Genomic DNA, 25,435 nt, shown 5'->3' with positions numbered 1-25,435 from the left:
CTCAGAGGTCCCATAAGACAGAGAAAAAGAGAAACACTGAGCAGAAACATCAACTGACCATGTAAGCCTCAACAAAATAATCATCCCTAACTGACTGAAGAAATGTGGAAAGAGGAATGTCTCAAAAATAAAATACAGTGCATTATGGATTAATTCTAAAACCATCTCTGATGCTTGCTAAATATCAGGAGAGTCCATACCTAGTCACCAGAAAGTAAAAATGCTCTACCAGTAACCTACAATACAAACATGATGGAGAAAATAAACCTAGAAAATAAGAGTGAATGGAAACACTATCTTTTTTTCTTTTCCTCATTTAAGATTTCCTCATTTAAGATCCGTCTTAAATGTTGGGAGAAAAAAATAAATTAAAAAAATTGAAAACTAAATAATTGCAAAATAGTTTGAGGAAAAACTTTCACAGCATTATCTAAATTTTTTTATCACAAATACACAGAATGGGTCTGTGATCAGCAAGCCAAAACAAATACTTATTGGCTAGCTTACAGTGTGAAGCTCTTACTAGCAGCAAGTCAATTTTCAAATTTCCATATGATATATATATATACACTAATACATACACCAGCGTCTGCTAATATCCCATAGTAATGAAAGATAAATTACTTTGAAATACAAAGTTGTAAATACAAATTATTACATTTCTAAGCAACAAACTGGATACTGGTGACTTCTGAACACATGAATGTGAGGCACTTCCTTGTTTCCCAGGCTGGTAATTAAAAACAGAAATCACATTTCCATCCCCTGAAACTCATAATAGTACAACAGGCAATTAGTACTCTATCGGGAAAAAGAGGAAAATACCTGTGCTTGTTTGAAAACTAGTAAAGCAATACTTCACTTAGCACCAACTCTCACTTACATCCCTGTTTTGCATTATTGTGATGAGGCTAACAGGAAGTTTACACTGAATAAATGTTTATACCTATATATATATATACATATATATGTATATATATATATAATTGACATCACTGGACTATGTCACAACCTAAAAAAGAATACCTAGAGAGACCTTCCTTCTCAAGTAATTTCCCAGGAAAAGCCTTAATGGCTCAAATATTTGCTATCCAACTAAGTCTCACCTTTGGCCCATGAGATGATTTCTTCTTCGCTTCAGAAAAAGACAGGGAGTTACTAGGAAGGTTGGGGAGATGAAGGCTCTGACCTGAAGAGAACGACGTGCCATCTGTCATAACCATAATCTGTTAAAAGAGGGAAAGCATGTTAAGTCAACTATTACCATCAATCTCACCTAAGTATCTAGGAAATCACTTTGGTATGAAAACAAAATTAACTCAGCAAACAGTATCCTTGTTTCATTTCAACAAGGAATGAGTTAGTGAAATCATTCAGCCATCCACTAGTGAATGAATGAATTATATCCTTCAATTTCTATACAATTTCAGTGCACCCTCAGAAAACTGCAAAACTTCTAATACAGTTTTTCACATGGCATAGTGTACTTGGGCTTCTTGTCCCAAGCAATGTCTGGCAGAACACTTGTATGTTTGTCCTACCTGCTCAAGAAAGATCTGCAAGCTACTGATGTCCCATACCGAAATGTGTATGTGTGTATGTTTTTGCTCTCCACTAAAGCAGTGCAACAGAAGATCGTGTTGGCCAAAGGTGGCAAGGTTTTGGTGGCAGGTGTGACCTCAGAAACAAGACACCATATAGACAGTGAGTTCCAGTTAGCTGCAACAGCCTCACAGCAGAACACAGCTGAGTGCCAAAGCAAAGCTTTTTATGCCTCCAGGAAAATATTTAAGGCTGAGATGAAGAAAATCAAATGGTAAGAAACTGCAGCACAAATACCACAGTCAGAGAAGAAGCAAGGGAAGAAAATGCTCCAGGTGCCAGAGCAGGTATTTACCTGCAGCCTGTGGAAAGAACCATTCCAGAGACATACATACATAGCCCAAATAAGACCACACACCAGTGCAGACGGATATACCTAGAAGGGCTGCAGCACGTTTAGAGCCCACACTAGAAACAGTTCTTGAATAACTGTGGACTTAACAGTAACAGAACCCAAACTGAATCAGGGCAAAAGCTTACAAGAGGAAGGAGCAGCAAAGAACTGCTAAGGACTGACCTCGTGGAGGAGGAGGAGAAGAAGAAATTAGTATCAAGAATGATGGAGTAATGTTGATCATGGGAAGGAGGGAGGAAGGGATAGGCGTTACGATATTCAATTTCTAATTTCAAGGTTTTACTTTACCTAGGGTACAGTAAATTGGAAGGCTGGTGACCAAACATTTTTGCTGCAACAAGGTTCTAACTGCCAGTCTTGATATCAAGGGCTCCTAAGTTCAAACCAATAAACCCCTGGGACCTCAGATAATTCAGCCAGTTGTAGATTAGTGCCCTATGGTTAGCACATTCAGTGGCAAATCTAAGTTGTAGATGTGTACAGTCCACATTTTAACTCGCCAGTCAATACAAGTCAAGAGGGGCTACTATTTACTACGTACTGCTTTTTCAAGCCAGGATTTCAATTTCTTTGTTTATTCATTTATTTATTAAACATAACCTCAAAATAAATCTTTTTTTGCAATCAACACTGTTCAAAAGATGTGGTAGCCTAGAGAATATTACCTAGGTAATAACTATGAGGTTTTTTTTGGCCTGTAAATTGAGCATACGTCAAAAACTGCAACTAGAATCCTGGGGAGGCTAATGCAGGCAATCTAAGTCAAAACTTAGGTTACTTCCTCTTCCATAGGCTCACATACCAAAAAAATATTTTTAAGAACTATTCATGTATTCAGCAAATGTTGTTAAGTAACATCCCACACAGGGCACACAACAAATTTAGTACCCAGTTTCCCTTTTTCATTTCTCAGACTGGTAATCCAGAGCACAGAAGGCAACAGAAATACTAAGACCAACAAGGCAGAAAACAGTGGCATCCATCTTGTATTCACAGCAAAGTCAACTTCAATTAGCTATTGTGAGTCACAGTAAGAGAATTTTTTGGCATGTGAATACTATCTAACCTCAACTTACATAGGGTTTTGGCTGAATTCAGCACAGCTGAACACAAGGAGGGGCAGAAGTAACAAATAATCAGTGATAAGAAAAGCATAGCTCCATGTAAATATCTGTTGTGATTTAAGCCAGCAGGCAGCCAAGCATCCTACAGCTTAGTCTTGCACAGTGAGAGAATGGAAACAGACAAACCAAAAAAAAAGAGGTAGAAAGGTTGAGATAAAGACAGTTTAATAGGACAGAAATAAAAGGGAAAATAAATAAATAGGTAAGAATAATAAAGAAGTAACACACAGTGCAATTGTTCATCATTTGTTGACTGATGACTTGCCACCGTCCAAGCAGAGGAATCTTCCTTGGCCAACTCCCTCTGCTTATAATTCAATATGATGCCATTTGGCGTGAGATATCTTTTTGGCCAGTGTGGGTTTTTGTCTCCTTCCAGCTTCCCACACCACCTTCCACATTTCCCCCTCCTCCCCCGCCAACTCCCAGCTCCAGTCTCCTTGTTGGCATGACAGTATGAGAAACTGAAATGCCCTTAGCCCAGTGCTGCACTGCTCAGTGTGTTTTCTCCTAAATCCAAAATACAGCATCAAACCAGCCAGTATTAAGAAAATTACATATCCCAGCTGTAGCCAGAAGACCATAAGCCTGTACAACAGATGATAGAGAAAAAATCATTTTCTCTCTCTTCTCTAACAAAACCAATCAAGAGTATTGTTAAAGAAGATTGTTATCCTTTGAACTTAATGCAGTGTTTTAAATCCACCAACTTCATTACAGAAAACACCACACGCATTAAAACCAATTAATCTTTCAGCAAAGGCAGATACAAGATTACTCATTATTACATAGTTTAAGCAAGTATTTTGTTGAAACAAGCAGTTCTGTTCACACACTCATGCAAGAAAATGATGCATAGGTATGTATGCAGAAACAAAGTCAGGAAGATGAGGGTTTGTCCCACCTTATCTAATAAAAGCAAAGAAACAAAAAAATACTGCTAAGGATCTTTCTCCCATAGTTGAAAGCTGCCATTTTCTCCCTGAGGTACGGAATTCTGACTAAATAGAATAAATTGCACAAATTTTCTTTTTAAAGTTATGAAACATTTCAGTTTTGAAATATTTCTATATTTTGTATATTTCTATTATTTGTACAATATACACTCTTAGAAAGCTGGCACTTAAAAAAAAATTAGATGGACTTCTCAGATAACTCAGTTTCTAGACAAGTATAAATTAAAGTACTATTTGGATCATTAACAGTCTCAGCATGCAGATCATAAATTTAGAAACAGGATGACTCTCTGAAAAAAAATCTGCAGGTCTTGGACAGGTAACAGTACCTTCTGAAGTCAGGCAGCTACAGCAAATCTGTCCTAGTTCAACATATACAGTTCTTTGAAAACAAAACTTGGACATTCCAAATGGCAAGCCATAAAAATTTCAGATTATTATCTCCTGTACCTTGCTGTCTCATTATAAATCCCATTAAAAAAATGGTAGTTGTAGATTCAGACTTTTATTTCATGTGAATAATAACGTGTGATAAAACAGAACACCAGTTTGTCATTCCAGACCACCTCTGTAAAGATGACAAAACACCAAGAAAGTCTTCTATAAGTTTCATTTCTTGGGTCCCATGATAAAATACACACCTCTACCTTCCAAACTGATGACTGTCAGAAGATTTGATCCTAAAACCTCCTAAATCAGAATCACTGGTATTCTCCCTCTCAAAGAATAATGTTAACAATTTTACAACTCTTCTAAAGTGTTTGATCTTGGTGAATAAAACATCAAATAGAGCAAAAAGGCTTCAGAAACATATTGTTAAGTGCATTTCCTCTTTGGCTTCTACAGTAGGTTATGGAATATCCTGTTCATGCATTAAACACAAGTACGTTAAGCCAAACCTACACAAAAAAAGCAAAAGATGAGAGCACGTAAGAGCAAAATAGCTACAACAAGAATGCAAGGTCATCAAAAGAAAAGTAAGAAGTCTCCATTACATCCACTCTATTTGGAGGTTTTTTTGTTTTTTGGGTTTTTTTTTTTGTATTTTTACTCAGCTCCTGCTTTCTGCACTGTAAATCTCCTGCCAGTTTAGAATTGCAGAGAAGAGGTCTTATCCAAGGAGTCGGTTGCTGGTGCTGCCATGCTCCACAATCACTCTGGAGACATAAGACAGCAATTAACTTCTCAACCATTACGCAAGTTATACTGCTCTGCTTTGTACAGGTCATCAGCTCAGTAGGATCAGACATCAGTAAGGGTGTTAGTGAAGCAAGGTGAGATGATAGCGGCAAGAGTCTAGCTTTGAATAAGTTTAAACAGGCATGTAATGACACCGTGAACTCATCAATACATAAGCATGAAGTTCTAGTTGTAGCCTTGCTATTGCTATTGTCTCAGAGATTTAGCTTCATATTGACTATACTCAAGCAGAGCAATGGTCTAGCTGAGTTCACAGTATGTCTTTGATGTGGTCAACAGGAACAGATGGAGGAAATATACAAATACAGGACAAACTGCTGTGTTATTCCTTTTCCTAACACTGTTCCAGTGTTATTCCCACCTCCTTTCAGGATTCCTTTCAGCAAATACCAGTTCATGGAATTCCTCCACCAGAGCCTGAATCCACACTGTTGTTTTTAACAAGCCTCATGCTAGTTCATTATACAAACTGTTATACCCTCATCTCATTGCTTTTTGTTCATTCACATTTATTGCCTGGATCTGAAACACATGGCAATCAGTTGCACTATTTAATCATGCATCTTCAAAAAAAAAAATAAAAAATCCCAAAATCATAGAATGTTTTGGAGTGGAAGGGATATTTAAAGATCATCCAGTTTCAATTCCATTGCCACGAGTAGGGCTGCCACCCACCAAGGCTGCCCATGGTTCCATCCAACCTGGCTGTGAACATCTCCAAAGATGGTGCATCCACAGCTTCTCTAGTTCTGCTTACCAAGACATGGCTGAACATCACTCGGTATTGAGAAGTAGGAAATAACTGTTTTCTCTCTGTCCTTTCTACCACACATACTTTACTCCTGCCCAACTAACACAAGGGAAGTGACTGTTATTGGTGGTTGGTTTTGTGGATGCAGGAAAAGCAACAGCTGTTGTACATCTTGATTTTAAGCAAAGGTTTCTGCAAACTGCCACAGTCTTCTTACAGCCAGATCTATGAGATACAGACTGGATAAAAAGAAGATGAGATTTGTGGAGAATTATCTGGACTGCTGAACTCAAAGGGTCCTGTTGACGTGTGAAGGCCAGATGGAGGCCAGTGACTACTGGTATTCTTCTGGACTCAGTCAACATTTGATTCAAAACTGTCTAATGTTTTCATTAATGACCCACAGGGAATTCTCAGCAAGCTCAAAGATGATATACAGGTAACTCTTTTTCAGGGAGGCCCCTGAGCTCTTCAGAAGAGCATGAGAGTTAGAATGGAAGATCTTCAAGGGAAAGAACAAAAAATAGTAGAATAGCTATTTCCTAACACACATAGAAAGTCAGAGAGTGACACCAACTCCCAAGAAAATCAGTCTGAAATCTAGTACATATGGAGAGGTGATGATAGCTCCATGACAGAGGATGCTGGTGAAGACAAAGATAAAAAAGACAAGTAAGAGTAATGTTTCATGAAATAACCAATAGATATGACTGAGCAAAGAAAAGAGAAAACATGTCCATTGACGTTATTCCCCATCCTGCCCCACTGTCTGCTCCAGTGTCACCAAAGACAGTTAATGCAGTTAACGGTCAGCTCATTAATAATCCAAGTCAGAGGTAAAATGAGACACACTCCATCTCAGTGTCTCTGTGAAAGTACTGATCATTATTATTTATTTATTTTTACACTCTAACTGCGTGGTTTCCTACACCACCATTTAGTAAGCCATTCTATGCAAAAGTTTTAGCTTAGATTAGGAAGAGATAACTTCAAAATTAAGATCAACAAGTTCTCATCCTAATAATGTATCCATGAAAAAATTATCAAAACAAGGCAATACTAAGTCCTAATGTTGTATAAAAATATCACATTAACACTCTGCTGCTATTGTCTAGTACAGTAACTAACTCCCAGCACATAACAGCAAATGTACAAGAGGCATAGCAGTCTTTTACGCTTAGTGGCCTCATAGGCAGACATAGAAGACGGAATTATGTATCTATTCTTAAACCTTCTTCTTACCACTCCAGTGTTAGAGAAGAATTATATTGCTTTTGTCTATGTACAACTGTATGTTATGAAGCACTACATGCACAAGTATTCAAACTATCTGCTAGCAATACTTTCTGGCCACTAGTTCAAACAGCTTTGACTAGCCTGCAGATGTTGAGTTTGTAACTAACACTTTTGTCCACTAGTTGCTTTAAATAAAAGACAGCTTCCCAGGGAAAGACAAAGTATATCCTTCCCCCATCATCATCAACAACAACAATTACACATTGATTGTTCTCACTGTAAAAAAAGTTATAATCAAGACAAAACTTCTCCCATTGCAACTTGTCTTCTCCATGTGGCTCCTTCATGGAGAGAGAGACCTCTACACGTTGTAGCCACCTTTGACCAGGCTCCCAAGCATTCGCAGAAAGAAGACCTAAACTCTTCAGTCTTTCTTCATAGGACAGCTTCTCCAGCCTTTTGATCATCATAACCCTTAATCAGGCCCTCTCCAGTCTGCCCATGTCCTTTTGGAATGGTCTTTTAAAGGTCCCTTCCAACCTAAACCATTCTGTATTAAACTGTGTGCCATTTTCTGTGGACCCTTTTCCAGTAAACATGAAACCATAATGCCTGTACATAAACCTACTTACAACTGATTCTCAAGGTGCCCTGCAAAAACTGACTTGCCAAAGACAGCATTGTTATCTACCAACAAGATTAGTATAGAGTACCCCACATAGCCAACAATAAAAACCTGCTTTCAGAACACTAAGCGTTGCTTCTCAGATCTCAGCATACAAAGCAAGAGAAACAGTCTCAAAGTCTATTACTGAAAATTTCTAAAAACAAACATCCTGCCCCCAATACACAGGAATCACAGTACATCATTCTATGCAGATACAGTGTTAGAAACTGTATAAACTGCCACAGTTGTTCCACATTAAGACTATGTTAAGGCACATCAGAGCTCCTGTAGGGGAATGGAGCACTACCAAAAAGCTTGTCTGTCTTCTGCTTTTTATTTTCCTTAATGCAGGGAGACCATCAATGCTGGAATAATCCTGTTTCCATAGGGTCCACACCTAGCTACCTGTGGTTTCATTTAATGAGCTGGTAATTTACCAACATGCCCACAAAGCAGCCTCTGATCAGGTAGAAAAATTTCTCCACAATGAGCTGCTGAAAAATTTAAGTAGCACTTTTAGTCAAATCTGAGATCATCTATTAGGATTCCAAGCAAAATGACCCATTACTACTGCATTTCTGCAGCTCTAAAGATGCAATTATACTTGTCTGGCATATGGAATAAACACATTTCTTTGTGTGGTCCTGGGCTGCTGCCACCCCACATCATTTTACAGTGAAGAATAAATTCATTCAGTACATTACTAAGAATAACAACAAAAACAATTGCTCTGAACAATTTCTATTCAAGAAAGTAATAATACCTCTAACAGAAACCCACAGCCTAAAGGACAGAAAACCTCTTTGAATTCTTTTAAGTTATCTGCCTGAAACTAAAGTAGTATATCATTTAAAGAAAATTCCATTATCTAGTTACAAAAAGTACAAGCTTAAAGATATAATGGTGCTTGAGGGCAGGGATTATCTAAAGTTGGCTCCAGGTAAAAGCCAACTACTCTGACACAGAAGGGTTGAAAGGAAAAAGGGAGCAGAAAGAAGAGGGAGATCCTCATGATTTCATCATGCATTAAAACATGCATTATGCAGGTTTATGAAGCAACTTGAAATATATTTCTCAAATTTTATACAGTGAAAACACAAAGCTTCCAGAAATAAAACGGAAAGCAGTGCTCTTTTTCTTTAATCTCAAAACCAAACCTTCTACTCTGATAGTTTTTTTTCCCTAAAATTTCATCCATCTCAATTTTTTTCCTTCTCCTTGACCTGCTAATAGATCAACTGTCTTTAAAGAGAGTTACCTTGATGAAGGAGCACAGCCACATGTATTTCCAAAATAATTTTAAAGAAAACAGAAAATAGCAACATCATTGTTGCTAAGAGGAAACATTGCTACCCTAAACATGACCTCTTCCCTGCATGCCCTGATTCTGAAACCTCAAACCATATCATTACTAACCACGCAAGTTCGCAGTAATGTTATGAACTTTCCTTTTATGAGTGGAAATCCAAGCCAGTAATATTGTCTGTGTACTACATTTGAAGGAGTAAGTGACTGATTTTGCTTCTCCTACCAAGAAGGCAATAGCATTTCACAGTACAAACATTATTTGCAGCAGAGAAAAAGAGGTACATTAAACTGCTGTCTTAACTTGAATTGACAATAGTTCCACAGCCTTTTCCTGTGATTCTGCAAGATTCAAAAACTGCATAACGCTGAAGCAATGCTTGAATAAGCTTAAGCTTTTCAGAGACAAAATCTAATTTAAATTCAGTATCTTCAAAATTAGTTTCTACTATCTGAATAAGATTAGGTAGCATTTTCATATTTTTGTTCTGAAAATGAAAGATGTGCAATCCAAAACAGCAATAGAATGAGCACTACTAACAACATCAAATATATCAGATAAGTCATGCTTTGTTTATAAACAGGTTTAGTGGGTTTCAACATACAAAATCTACTTAATACTGAAGGTTATCATTAACTGAGTATAACTTCCCTGTTAGTATCATCTCTCTTCCCATATTCCTAAAGAAAAATAGCAAAGCTGCCTCTTTCCACTTAAATTTCCAGGTTTTAAAAGCTGAAACTAAGCAGAAATGATAATTGACTAATATAGGAAGGAATGTCTATACAATGATCAATGCTTCACAGCATTTAATTGATGAAAACTTCAATCCTAATGTATTTAGTCATGTATAATTTTGCACAGTATCCAGAGCAAGAGTTCTGTAAGAGAGCGCACGCAGAATTTGCTTGGTGAAAATTCAAATAACCACCAGAGTCATCACTTGTACATAATATGCCTTCTAGGATTTCAAACAGGTTAAACTGTGACATACATTGCTAGTTTAAATTAGTCGTGTTCACATGCATATTAGTTTCTCATCATTAATTACTACACTGGGGAAGCTGAGGAAAAAAATTTCAAGTTTGCTGTGAAAATAACACCTCATAAAAGATATATAATTTACAATTTACAGAAAGAGACAGTGTAAATAATTACACAGAATATTTTGTCTGAATTTTCCCAGTGTACTCTTTTGTCTCCATAAATATTTGTTTGCATTTACAAAAGCAAGGTCAGCTAATAGTAGGTTAATAGTAGAAATAATTATTTCTGAAGAGCTTGGTAAAGTACTTGCAAATTAGACAGGAGCTTAATAAGACTGAACCAAAGGTTTCTATTTACCTTCCTGACCACAGAAATAGTGTCTCTAAAGCCAAATCAAATCATTCTCTCTGCAAGAGTCAAGAAGTATTTCTTATACTGGAAGAGAAAAAACAGCAGTTTGGTGACCTCCTATGACTGAACACTGAGGTTACTTTCATGCTTCAGTTCTCATGATAGCAAATGTAACACTAAGATAGAAATACTCCATAGAGTTAAACTTAATGACTGGGACCATTCAAAATATATTGTTTGCCTTAGCTGAAGTGACACAGAAGGTTTGCAAAGCTATGCAAAGTTTGTTTTCTTATTTGTTTAATTATTTTTAATACCTAAACGTTATTCTTACACTCCCAATCAACTGTAGGAGAACCAGTCAGACCTCTATGCTTAGAAAAGAGGGCATACATATGATGAAGGTGGGGAAGGAAACCATGAGAAGACACTTGTGATGTGTCTGCAGTTTCATATTTTTTTTCCTTCAAAAAAAACAGGCTATTAGTCTGAAAGATAGCTGCTAGAGCAAATGTTCTTCTCTCTCTTACTAGTTTACATTTGAGACACAGCCTGACTGAAGAGCAAAGTCATGAACCTTCAAGAGACAGCTCAAGAAAACTCCAGAGCAAGAGACAGACAAGTCTATTCTGAGTAAGAACATCTCAGAGAAAGTCTGGGTTCATCTACTGAATGAAGCCAAGTACTACCAATTGTGAATTCAAACTACAGATGTTTTCCTAACCTCTACTGCCTTCAAGCATACGCTTTGGTTTACGTATAAACAATGTGACAGTTGCTTACTATTTTACAATAAAGCCTGCACTGTTCCCTGGGGAAGGGTATAGCGCCTGTTACATAAGTAAGTTTATGTAAATGAAAAATACCATGTTTAGTAGTTGACTTCAGTTGAACTATATGTCCCATGACTATTCCCTGGAGAGCAATAACAAGAGGTGCAGCGTGAAGTGCACAGAAATAAAGCACTTTACACTGTGAATTACAAGCATAGCAACAATGACCTCCACCTTCACGTGCTCTTCCTAAAGCTACCACTCAACATTTTACATTAATACAGTACCTAATTCTTTTTGAAGAATATGAACTTGATTTTGTCTGCCTTGTTGTCAATCAAAGAATTTCAGTGACTAGAGTTATTAACTACTGACTTCAGTAAATGCAAAACCCACCTCTTGTATATTGTTTTACTCTAAGTGTCTTTAGCCCAACAACTGCAGTTACAACCTAGTGTTTCATGGATTAATTCAGTGATCTATTCCAACTACACTTGGAAGTGAGAACCAGCTTTCCATGACATCAACAAAAGCCAAAGAAAAACAATGATCATATTTCAGTTTAACAGAAGTATTATGGGCCTTTCAACATTGGACGATTTAAGAGCCCTTCATAAAGACAAAGTTATTAAATCATCTCTCCTGAGTTGGCTGGACATAGCCCTAGGTCAGAAAGCCTAGAGAGGGAAGCATGAAATATTGAGACAGTCTCAAGAAAAAGGGACTCATTTCATGGAAGGAAACTGGGAAACATATGAAAAATAAAAAACACAGTTTGCTTCCTCCAGTAGACAAAAGACAATGATGTGAACATTCAAGGAAACAATATCATTAGAATATCCCATATTTCACTGTTTACAGTGAAGTAGCATTTTTGCTTTTATTAATTCATGAAACCTAACAATAGAAGGTGCAGAAAATTGATAATGAAAGGTCATTTAATGTTTTTTCTTCTTTCTTTCTCTTTACCCATTCCATCCTCCCAGAGTTCCTACCAGCATACATTTAGATTTATTACACTTGTGGGTGAAACTTGTTTATTAACAACTGACCTGATATGATTAATATTAAAGCAGCTGCTCATGAAGTTTTCCAGAATACAATCTTGATGTTTTATTTGGAAACACACTAAAAAGCCAATACACTGTCCAGACATGGATACCCTCTTGCACCTAATAAATGCAAACACAAAACACAGCTCACACTTCTATTTCAATACCACTATAGTCGTAACAGTTCTCTTCTCCAGGAAGATAATAAGGTCTTTCAGACTGTGCCTGCTACTCATTTTTGCTTTGTTTTCACAGACGCTATTCAAAGAGATTACTCACAAACCAGGTCCCTCTTATCATCATCCCTGAACCTACTTTTATAAAATTGAACCAGATAAGGCTAACCACTTTTGTTACTTACGACTGGTCAAAAGTATAGATATCGGCCTAATGCAGAGCTTTGGTTTGCTTATCCTATAAGCCTACTGAGGAAGTGAAGCAAACAACACTCAAGAGCAGGACAGCAACCAAGTGGGACCCAGACAGGCTAGAGGAACAGATTAACAGAATTCTCAAGAAACACCACCAGGACAAATTCTGAGACCTGCAGCCCCTTAGTCCTGTAAAGAAAGCTGAGGCACTGGTGGCATTCAGCTGAGCAGGAGCCAAATGTGCAGCTAAGTAGCAGCGCCTGGAGTTGTTGGATCAGGCCATGGCACCAGAGCAAGTGATAGCAGGGGCTGGGGTCTTTGCCATGTGAGCCAAGGCTGTGGAGCAAGACTGGCTCAGCCATGAGAAGGGGAGGCTTCAAGGACATCCAGCAGCAGCCCCAGCACCAGGGAATGGAGGAGAGGCAGCCAGGATTTACACACAGTGTGAGACGGGAAGGTGAGAGGGAGAAACACAAGCTGAGACACAAGAGGTTCAAGCTGGAGATGAGAAGCCTTTTGACCAACAGGACTGTCAGTCAACTGTCACAGTAAGAGGAAAACAAAGGAGAATATTCACTCTTTGCTGGATAAGGCTGGGAATGTGACCACTGAGGATAAGGAAAAGGTGGAGGTTCTAAAAGCCTTCTTTACGTCTGTCTTTAAAAGTCAGACCAGTTATCCTCAGGGTACCCTGCACTCTGACCTGGTAGTCTCAGCTGGGGAGCACATTAACCCTCCTGTGATTCTGGAAGAAACCCTCAGAGACTTACTACTCCAACTGGACTGCCACAAGTCCATGGGGCCAGATGAGATCCACCCGAGAGTGCTGAGGAGGTGATAGCCGAGTCACTTTCCATCATCTATCAGCGCTCCTTATTGACTGGTGAGGTCCCAAAAGACTGGAGGCTTGCCAGCATGACTCCCATTTAAAGAAAGGTTGTAAGGAGAATCCAGGGAACTACAGGCCTGTTAGCCAGACCTCAGTGGCAGGGAAGGTTATGGAGCAGATTGTCTTGAGGGAGATCACACGGCATTTGTGGGACAACCAGGGGATCATGCTTAGCCAGCATGGGTTCATGAAGGGCACGTCCTGTTTGACTAACCTGATCTCCTTCTATGATCTAGTAACCCATCTGGTGGATGAGGGAAAGGTTGTTGATGTGGTCTACCTAGACTTCAGCAAAGCCTTTGACACTGTCTCCCACATTATTCTCCTGAAGAAGCTGGCAACCCGTGGCTTGAATGGGTACACCCTTGGCTGCGTAAGGAGCTGGCTGGAGGGCCGGGCTCAGAGAGTGGTGGTGAATGGAGTTAAATCCAGCTGGCAACCGGTCACGAGTGGTGTTCCCCAGGGGTCGGTGCTGGGACCTGTCCTCTTCAATATCTTTATTGATGACCTGGATGAGGGCATCAAGTGCACCCTCACTAAGTTTGCAGATGACACCAAATTGGCTGGGAACGTGGATCTGCCTGGGGGTAGCAAGACCCTGCAGAGGGATCTGGACAGGCTGGAGAGCTGGGCTGAAGCCAATGGGATGAGGTTCAACAAGACCAAATGCCGCGTCCTGTACTTTGGCTACAACAGCCCTGGGTGACACTACAGGCTAAGGGTGGACTGGCTGGAAGACTGCATAGAGGAAACAGAGCTGGGGGTATTGATTGATGCTCAGCTGAACGTGAGCCAAGTGTGCCCAGGTGGCCAAGAAGGCCAATGGCATCCTGGCTTGCATCAGAAACAGTGTTGCCAGCAGGAGCAGAGAGGTGACTGTCCCCCTGTGCTCAGCACTAGTGAGGCCATACCTCGAGTACTGTGTCCAGTTTTGGGCCCCCCACTGCAAGAAAGACATTGAGGCCCTGGAACGCGTTCAGAGGAGGGCTACGAAGCTGGTGAGGGGTCTGGAGCACAGGCCTTATGAGGAGATGCTGAAGGAGCTGGGAATGTTCAGCCTGGAAAAGAAGAGGTTCAGGGGAGATCTTATTGCTCTCTATAACTTCCTGAAGGGAGGTTGTAGTGAGCTGGGGGTCAGACTCTTCTCTCGTGTCATTAGTGATAGGACCAGAGGGAATGGTTTCAAGCTGCAGCAGGGGAGATTCAGGCTGGACATTAGGAAATATCACTTCTCAGAAAGGGTGGTGAGGCACTGGAATGGACTATCCAGGGAGGTGGTGGAGTCACTGACCCTGGGGGTGTTCAAGGAACGACTGGATGCTGTGTTGAGGGACATAGTTTAGTGAGAGTTATTGGTAATAGGTAAACAGTTGGACTGGATGATCTTTTAGCTCTTTTCCAACCTTTGTGATTCTATGATTATATGCCTGCCTGGCCATGAAGCCAAGGCTACAGCCTGGGGGGTTTCATGCCCTAGCTGAGTGAAGAAGCCCTGAGCAGCCACTCTTGAGCCCCAGCAGAGCAAGGAGCATTGATCCAGCCAGAGTGAGTGATTCTGTTATTGTGTCAAAGTAGTACTGCACTGTACTAAGTACACTTAGTAGAGTGATTTCCACCAACAGACAAAATACAAGTATATTCCTGAAGTTCTAACCCTCTGCACCTTATTAAAAGGCTAACTTACTTGGGGATTTTTTGTACCCATTAATTCTAAAAATATGTGAAGAAGTCTTGGTTCATTTTCTGGTTCAGAGTATTCATACATTATATAAATTACAGTGTGTTTATTAATAATTACTTTCTAACTCACTCAACTACTATCGAATTCATTTTGTGTTATGTAGAACCATTTACCTTTAAAAGAGAGACATTTTATGTTCTTTTTGCCTAGCTCTCATCACAACAGCTCTGCTACACTTCATCTCTGGAGTGGCAAGCAAGCAATGCTTCATGTATAAGGCCTAAGTTCTGCTTTTGTAGAATTAAACACGAATCATTACATTCTTAAGAGGGATCCACTACATTAATCACAAGAACATTTCACTTAGTTGCACCGCCTGGTCAACCTTTTTTTACAGTAATAATGCACCAGCAATGAGCAGCAAAATCTTTGTAACTGCTTTTGACATGGGTGCAGGACTCACCCCTCCTGCCTTTAGCAGCTTTCTTCTGAATTCTTCTGTCGGGTTGTTGAATGTGAGCTTTTCACAGCGGAGGTGATTTACAGGTGGGTGGCCTTCAAGATGCAGGAATAAGTCATAGTCAAATCGAACTTTCTTAGGTTCTTCCTGAGGGTTGAAAATAACCAGATAAAAAAGGTCTAACACCGAAACTAAAACAAGGGCTACATCAGTCTGTAAATTAAAAATAGATCATTTTTAACCATTCTCCATGTTCTGAGATACATGATAGAATTTACCAAGCATCTGCTGGGCTACAATAAATCAGAGAAGGTCCTATCAGCCCATCATAACACATGGGAAAATGTATGACCTTCCAGCTGTCTTGACAAAGCTTATTTGAAGGTGATGTCCTGGCATAGGCTAAAGACATACACAAAGGCAAATATCATGATTCAGCTGGCAGAAAGTAACTCAGTCACCAACACAATCATCTCTGAGCTATAGGTAATACAGGAGACGCTGCAGTAAATCCTTGGATACATTTTCCTCCACAAATTCAAAAAAGTTGTAAGGGTAAGATTGGAACTGCCGCAGCAAATTATATCTGACTCATAAGCATGGTGTCTGTATATACTAATGGAACTTCATTTCCTTGAACCAAATTGGGCAGCAAGATTTCAAGTATTCCACCACAGCGTCCAAGCATTTAAAAATTCTTTGCCACTATAATGAAAAAAAGACAAATGTTCCCTGTACCAATACGGAGAGAAATAGAACAGGAAAAACAAATTTATCTTGGATAGAATCAAATGCTCTGCTATTCTGAGAAATCCTAAGCTGGAAAAGGACACTACTGTGACCATACAGATTAGAATTGCTAATACCAGAGAAAAGACATTAAGTATGTTTTGTGTAACACATTTACACAGATGTGTTCTAGGCACTGTATAAAACTTCAGTGCTCTTCTAAAGCAATACCAAGTAACCCTTTCTCCAAAGGTCCAGATGTGCCAAAGAAGGCACCAAACCAATGACAGTCTTAAAGCAGAACACAAGCAAAAAGGCAAAAAAGGGAACCACGGGGCCACAGGGGAGGAGGAGGGAAGAAATGCAGCAAAATTTCAGCATATAAGCAACAATGCATCTAATCTGTGTTCTGTTCAGTGACAAACATTCCCAGAAAAAAAAACAAAACAAAAAACAACACATTAAAATGTTCGGTTTTGATTAAGGATATGAAGAATAGGAAGTATAAAAGTCTCAGGTTTTCAAATACAGGCAAGGGATATCCTCAGCATCTTGTCTCTAAATATGAAACAAAGACTACAACAAGGGAGCTGAGATGAAAAGCTTGCAATAGCTTATTTTTTGATGGCTGAAAAGAGTAGTTGCCTTATACAGGCTGTTTTCTTGATAGACAGTATTCAAAGGCAATCATTGATGAAGATATTTCTTATAACAGATGAACACATGATTTCTTGCCGAAAAAAAGGAAGACTGAACAACAGAAAACTGTGACATAGCTATAGGCAGTCAGTATCAGCAGCTTTGTCATAAAAGTTATAAAAAAAATCATAAACTGGAGTCTTCAAAGAAATCTGTGGAAAGTTTGATGAACTTAAGTAATAATTTCAAGGCAGACTTCCACTAAATATATCACTCCCTGTACCACTGCCATTAATTCAAAACAGCAAAGTCCTGACAGTGAAAGCAGAATATACTGCAGTTTATGAGCCTTATCCTAAACTGACTGCAATTTCCAGAGTAGAAGTCTTTCAATCTAAAGCCTTCTTCCAAGGAACATATCTCAGTGGCTAACAGCGATGCTTTGAGGGTTATTATATTTGTGGGATATTTGTTATTTCCATAATCTTTTAACATGTGGAATGTTTTTTGTCAAGTTAAAATGCTTATTAGATTTCCTACCAATTTCTACTTTGTCCTGGCAAGATGAACAGTTTCATCCTCCATTGTCCATGTGGCATCCTGTACCACTGCCTTCTCTCCTCTTTAGGGCTCTTTCTGAACCAGAAATTGAAAGGTTATCCACCTTGAATATGTGATGATGGTCTGTCTCGTCTTCCTCCTTCTAGCTCCTCCTTTTCTGTACTGGAATACCTGTGAAGTGGCTTGGAGGAGGAAGAGAAACTGAACCAGGAGAAAGCAGTAATTTGCCTCAGGAATGCCAGCTCAACTTTTTTGCCGCTTCTCCATCATATTGCACCGAGCCCAGGAAAGGGTATGATGCTGCAGCTGTGTGAAGAGCTAGCTGACTCACAGTCCAGCTGCTGCTCATTGTATTCTTTAACACCAAATAGGGGTGGGGGATGTTTGCAAACTTCCTAATTCCACATGCTGCTTGAGGGCGAGGTGAGTTGTAATCACTGATGCCCTCTTGATTTCAGTCTAAGCCACAACTCCTGCTAGAGAACTCCTGAGACTTGCAGGTCTCCACATTCAAAGGCAGCCAAAATTCGGAGTGGAAAACAGAAAAAGAAATGTAGTTGGGGAAGCCTTCTGCAAAGATGCTTCAATGAATCACTGTCTTCTGATCTTGTTATGGGTCTGCCTGGTTATGGGATGGCCTCTTAACAGATGAGTTAAAAAGCCTGCCAAAAAAAGCCAGCCAGCTCAATGAACCAGTTCAGTTTCCCTTTCCAACAGGGAATGGAGTAGAATGAGCCCTTTTCCTCACAGATTGATACAGGGAACATTTCAGAATTAACTCCGAAACCTACTACTTAGAAAGTGCTTCAGCAGAATTATCTACACCTCACACCCTAGCAGAGTTTCTACGGAAGGCAGAAGAATAATGGAACATCTTCCTGAAGGCAAACAGAACTAAACAATTTGTACTCTAAACTGAATTTTAAGTGTGCACATTTCCAGCAGACTTCTTACCCATTTTCACTTTTTTTCAAAGCTTTACACAAAGCAATCGGCATTTTATGGAAGGTGAAATACTGATTCCATTAAAACAATCTTACATTAAATCAGGGAATTATAAAAATACCTATGCAAGTATCATTGAAGTATGCATGAAGTAAAACAACAGGTCCATGTTCAAAGCACAGAAGGAATCCAAAATACTCAAATTATTAAAATTCTGTGCATTAAGTCCACAAAATTATTAGAGCTTCTTCTTTAACTCTACCCAGGACCAGTTCTGTTAATCCAAACAAGTCATTTATTTGCAATACAGAACCTACTAGGTACATTAAAAGAAATCTCTGTATTTGCTACCTGGGGAACTGCAAACTAAGTGCAGTATTTACTTTCACATTAAATTTGAGATCTCACAGTAATGCAAATGTTTTAGAATGACACTAGCTTTGTTTCTAAACTATGCCCCCAGTAGAACCAATGTTCACATTCACTTTAAAAGAATGGTTTTTTTTTCAGACTGAGGTTGCAATACGAAAAAGGCTCTTCATGAAAGACCAAAAATGAACAAATTATAAAGATCAGCAATACTTAAAATAGTACAATGGGTTCATTATGAATTCAACATGATCAAGATCAGCTTCTTCTCCTCAAGTTTTTTAAGTGGCTCTCAAGCTTCCTGAAGGACTATTTAAAGCCTGTCTACTTCTTAGAAGGAGTAGTTATCCTTCTAATTACTGAATAATTCAGCTTCTGAACTTTATCAAGTTATCCTGACTTTCAAGTGTTGTCTACTAAATACAGTTAGACATGCATAAAAGTTACAGTGACCATGAATTATGGAACAGCACTTTGAAATATATCATTAAACCTACATTCAGTATTTGTGAATTAAAATATGTGTATTTGAAGACATGTAAACATTTGGTTGAGTTCTGCTTCTCTCCTTGGTTGTTATGTTGTTGCTGCTTTTTTCCAGTTTCTAAAGGAACAAATATGCAATTCCGTACCTTATTTTTGAAGTAAACCTCAATTGGCAAAATGAAACCAGCATAACCAGATTCTTCAACTTTGTAGGGTGGATCCTTGCACACTGAAAAAGAGAAAAAAGCCTGTATTTAACAAAGAACGTTTAAAAACAGAATATGTGAGCAAATAATTTGCAGCAGCACTTTCATGAAAGCACCACTACAAAATTACACGCACACACAGTAGGTCATATCTCTGAATACATCAACAAGAATTCTGTAAGCAAATTGCCCGTCAATACACAACCTACAGTTTAGAGAGAGAGTGTGCATACATAAATGCATACAATTATTTCAGTTCCTTCAGTCTCTTTAAACACAAGAACCAAGGGATATCAACACCTGGTGGACTCACTGGATATGAAGACACTGCAACTGCAGAAGTGCACTTAACACTGGCAATCACAAGGCCTCTCAAGAGAAAAAAGAATAAAACTGCCAACACATTCTCCAGGGTACTATCAGTACATCAGCCTTCTGAGGAAATGCAAGCCTAGTTAATCGCAAAGTAGATTAATGTAAGTTTTTCCTGATACCTCACCATTCACCTCCTATTTTGCTGGCATTAACACCACACAGGGAAGTCAAAAATAAAGGAGACTCCAATTCCTTGCTCACCTGCTGCAACTGGCTAAGGCTACTCAGTTTTCTCCGGACAATCAATGAAAAGAGAGAAGAATTTAAGAAAAACAAAGGAAGAATAAACCTTTCCTGACTTGTTTTCAACACAGTTCTCTTAAAAAGGACTTATTTTGCCTCTCTTGGCAGGAAGAGAAGACCTGTAGTTTATTAAGATGAGATTTGAAAAGATTCTTAAAAAAATATTTAGATAAGAGGTCAAAACTGAGAGGTGGATTCAGACAGAAGCAGCTTTTAAGTTATAAATTAAGCATTTTATCTTAGAATCTCAAAGAAATATTACTTCATACTGACGTCCTTCCTTATGAGAGCTGACCAGCTTCTGAAAATGTAAATACAGCAGCCCTAAGCATGGTTAGGGATTATAGCAATATATACTGACAACATTTCATCCAGGGCAATAGCCCTCCTGCTTCTTCAGACTCAGAAGATAACTTGAGGAAAAAGCCTTTGGGATGTTGTTTGAATGTCCACGCAGATGTAAATGTAGGACACTGAAAGCCACTTACAAAAGTAGAAAATGATTAAACATCAGTTATTTATAAACTGTAATAATACATATTTGGTTCACAGATTTCAGGCTCCATTGAATGGCATGCCAGAAATCACCTTCCACTTTAAGAAATAAAAGTCACAGCACTGTTTTACTAAGAATTTTATTGGTGCAGAAAAGACTGTCAGGTTTATATATATATATATATAATGTATGTATGTATGTATGTATGTATATGTATATATATATATGTATATATATATATATACTCTCTACCTCATATCTCTCTTCTTTCACACTTGCACAACTTTTAGCAAATCAGAGTTTCACATCACAGTTCTGAAAATGAAGTTTATTATACTTGCAGGCATTGTTGAAACTTGGGTGATGAGTAACAAAATGGAAAAACAATTGATACATGTTGGCTGTCAGGTGACATGCCCTGTGACAAAAAAAAGGGAAATATCTCTCCCGTTTTCACAAAGGGCAGAAATGAAGACCCAAGGAACTACAGGCTGGTGAGCCTTGTGTCCATGCCTGGGAAGATCAGGGAGCAGATCCTCCTGTAAGCTACATTATTTGTGTGGTCTGGGACAGCCAAGGGTTGATGAAATAATCCTTCCTCTCCTGTATCTGGTTTGAATAGGTGGCCCAACTTCAATGCTGTCTCAATAATAACTAAGACCCTCGAGGTTACTACAGATCCAGTGAAAAATCAGTTCCTGCACTGAGAAAGCAGTTCCAGAGAATATCATAACTGCAGTGCAATGGGAAGCAGCCACCGGTATATGGTCTCATCTCAGGAGAACTATAAGGCCCAAGAAAACTGAAGAGAAAAATGAAAGAGGCAAATTTAATTGAGTTTAGTGCTCATAGAACAAGCACATTTCGTCTCTTGTGTAGAACAATACAGAGTTCGTGATACTTCGTCAGAATGCAGGATCTTTTTCATAAGTGAAAGCTTTAATCTTAAGTAGTTGCAAATGCATGTGCTAAACATAGATAGACCAGATTCCCTGAAGCAATTTTTCATGCAATTTCAACATAAATGCTGGGGAAGCATATGTATATGTGCAAAGATGCACCATTGCACAGGTACTGACTTACAGTAATATGCAAATCTCAGGTGTTCACCTGCACTACATAGTCATTTAATTTCCCCTGATAGAGGACTATTCATGCACTCAGCTGCAGTCCTAGCTGTATTAAAAACAAAAAACACTTCAAAAACTGTAGGAATAGTCTGAAGTACATTGCCTAATGCTCTTTAAACAAAACATGCCATTCAGAGACCACAAACAAAGTATCAATGTGCATTTTAAGATGAAAATTGCACTAACAACATCAGCATTATCGAGACAATTTTATTAACAAAGATTTCTTCTCTATATGACTTCAGTACCTGTTTCGGTACCGTTCCCTATCATGCTCATCATCACAAATAGATGCGAACACATAGCTCTCATTCAGTGCACTTTACAACTCAATTCTTATGGTAACGTCAGCATAATGACATACACAGTATTACAGCAAGCCAGGGCAGGAGTTTGTAAGTTCTAAATTATGAATATCTTCTACTTGTCAGGGCAATATGCCTTGTCTACAGCTCACATAAGTGGACTAAACCATTTATTTCAAATAGTTGGCTTCTTTAATGCACAAGCGAAGCATTATGTTTAAGCACACATTCCCATGCACTGTGTCAGACATAACTGACACCTGAAGAACAGCTGTAAACCAAAACATGAAGATGTATTTAAGTAATAGTAACAAAACTGAGGCCCACACAGATTACAATAACAAAACTGTGGTAATAACCATTAGTTTTAAAGCTTTAAGAAGAGATTTGTTTGCCACTCCACCAGTCAAACACTTTGTGTTTATTCCTTGATGAAAAATATGGTCAGAAACAGTAAGTCAAGACAGAAGTTCATTTCTACTAGGGCTATGCAGAATTATAACTGTTACAATTCACACCCACTTTGTGCACCCTACAGGACAGATGTAGTGGGCCTTGCAGGTATTTTTATAGATTCCTGCCTATAATTTGATCATACTGGTCACTGTCTCATTAACGTTTACTGCTAATTATCATCTTCATCAAAAGAAGTGTCACAAATGAACAGCATTAATTTTCAGATTAAAGCAGGCTACAGTACCAAGCCAGCTTTAAATACTTGGCTGCAATTTCTATGAAAAAACTTTTCATAGAAGTTTTTTAGAAGAAGAAGGGTCCAGTGCTCTGACCCTACAAAATGAGGCAAGAAAGATGGCATGTGTTGTACCCAATTTTTGGGCACACCTCAGCTATTAATACTAACAAATTGCTAGACAGGTTCAAACAACAGCTAGCTAAAATTACTACGTTGAGCATGGTAGCATGAGTGGTAGCTCATGCCAGGAATAGGGTGTTCCAATTTCCTTAATAACTTATGCTGACAAGTCTTTCATGAAACATACAGAACACTGAAGGAAAATTACCTAGCTAGAGATCTAAGGGAAAATTAACATTAAGATTTCAGCATTGTATTTACAATTGCATTAAATTTCCTACCCCACGTACTGAATTGCCTACATTCCTACCATTTCACAGCAAAAGTGAATCCTAACAAGGTTGGGGAGTAACACTCTCTGTATAAAGTGTCTACATGTCTACAGGTCAACCTTGGTAGCTAGTGGTGGTCAACAGGGGAAATGTTTTCAAAGTGAAAGCGGGGAGATTTAGATTGGACATTAAGTTTTTTACACTACAGGTGGTAAGGCACTGGCATGGGCTGTCCAGAGATGTGGTGGATATCCCATCCTTGGAGACATTCAAGGTCAGGTTGGACAGGGACCTGTGCACTGTTCCAGCTGTTCACTGCAAGGGAGTTGTACTAGACTACCTTTAAAGATCCCTCCCAGCTCCAACAATTCTATGGTTATGTCATCTTCATCAATGGAGACCAAACTGATACACAAGACAGGAAGAAAGGAAGCAGAAAATCTGTCAAATCCAACAGTGTTTTCTATATCCAAGTATCATTCAGCTACTTAGCTGATCACTGGCCTTTAAACACTACTATAAGATCAGCAGATAGAGTTTCTTAATCACTCCAAACAAAAATAGTCAAAATAAGGTATGTTTTTACACAGTTAAACACATGAGATGAATTAAAGCCAACTTAAAAGCCTGTATTTGCCCTCTTAATTCTGATTCCTCATGCGTTGAGCACAGAACTGAAAATGTCTGAAACACAGCATGGAGCTTCCTACTTACCCTGACTAAAGTGGAGCAACCAAAAGTTTTCCACATACAATGCTGCCAATAATTCTAAAGACTTTACAGGTGTTACTTAATTTAAAAAATTTCCAGTACATAAATACACTCTGTCTATGTGCCCAAGAAACAATTTAGAAGATGAAACAGCAGATTCAGCAAACCTGAGTACTCCTAATTTTTATTATTCTTTTATTCCTGCAGCACATGCCCTCTTGTCCTTAAAAATGCAATTCCTAAATGTTTTGACAACCTGTTTGAGATAAGCAGGGACATCTGAAGTGTCTTTAGCATTTCATAGTGCTGTGCAAGCTAGTTTAATGCACACATGCTGCATATGCAAAAGAATACATTCTCTGCCACAGGTACAGGAGAACTGTAATGCCCAAGGACAGGCAAGAGCTACCTCTTCTTTGAAGTTTCATTTTGTGTGAATTTCAGCAGTATAACCTTGCATGACTTTTTTTTTTTTTTTTTTTTTTAAATAGTATTTTCCAGTTTTGCTGAAAGGGGGGGGGAGAGAAAAAAAAAAAAAAAGAGGGCCAGGATTAAAAAAAACTCCACTTCAAATAACAGATTACGGAGCAACACCAGATAGCCACAAATCACCCACAGGACCTTGAAATGCCATATTAAACCCCCAGATCCCACCCATTTCAGGACTTTCACCAGGAAGAACACTGATCTTAGAAGCCCCAGCAGCTACAGGCATCTAAAGATACTTTGGCACCTGTGAGCTTTCCAACTTAATCTCCTTTATAAATGGCACTGAGCTTGTCCTCTTGAGTCAAGTACACAAAACCATTGACCTGGATTCTGCAATTCACACACGTGCAACAATCCTTTATGAACAAAGAATTTAATGGGAATGCCTAGGATGGTTCACAGTTCAACCCTTTCCATCTGTCTGCCCCCTCAGCTCCCCTTAGTTTCCGAGAACTCATTTTCAGAGCTATCCAAATTACCCTTGAATTCAAGTGACGCCACACTCATGTCAAAACACCTCTGTCAAACTGCAAGCCAAGGCTAAGAATTTTCCATCACATCTCTTGGTTCTCTGAGGTTATCTTACTGATCAGTAAGTCATTTATTTCAACTGTAAGGTTTTTAACGCTATTGAGCATATCCTTTGAATAATATCAGAAGAATTCTCTTGCAAGGGGCTGTTCCACATGAAATGTGTTTTCATCAGCCTTAGAGTGGCTGGAACAGCTCCTGAGCTGAAGTTGGAGGCTGTGGTAGCAGATTTTCAGCAAAAGCTAAGTAGCAAAGGACATTCTACAAAGACAGTGAAATAAGGTATTTAAAATAAGAAACAGATCAGAGATTTCACAACACCGTGAAAGCTGCACTATTTGGTTGCTGTTCACAAGAAAAAGAGCATTTGATA

General features: G+C 38.8%; 1 protein-coding gene across 8 annotated transcripts in view; it reads right to left on the bottom strand.

Moving 5' to 3' along the window:
- The window catches only part of MLLT3 (MLLT3 super elongation complex subunit), a 107,912-nt gene that overhangs the window by 31,680 nt on the left and 50,797 nt on the right, over positions 1 to 25,435 (bottom strand). For 6 of the 8 annotated variants that reach the window (XM_015849092.3, XM_015849096.3, XM_085530255.1 and 3 more), the window contains 3 exons: positions 19,637 to 19,719; positions 15,765 to 15,908; positions 1,107 to 1,226 (listed from right to left, as the gene is read on the bottom strand). In XM_015849092.3, the coding sequence (XP_015704578.1) occupies positions 1,107 to 1,226; positions 15,765 to 15,908; positions 19,637 to 19,719 (347 nt within the window). Of the gene's footprint in view, positions 1 to 1,106; positions 1,227 to 12,360; positions 12,480 to 15,764; positions 15,909 to 19,636; positions 19,720 to 25,435 lie in introns of those variants that run through there. The other 2 variants (XM_015849095.3, XM_085530257.1) reach the window with 2 other exon arrangements.

The sequence above is a fragment of the Coturnix japonica genome, chromosome Z (assembly GCF_054131305.1).
Source record: "Coturnix japonica strain WE chromosome Z, WE-NBRP24, whole genome shotgun sequence".
NCBI classification, from domain to species: domain Eukaryota; kingdom Metazoa; phylum Chordata; class Aves; order Galliformes; family Phasianidae; genus Coturnix; species Coturnix japonica.
The sequence above is the reverse complement of the archived record's forward strand: the minus strand, read 5'-3'. Positions and strand labels throughout refer to the sequence as shown.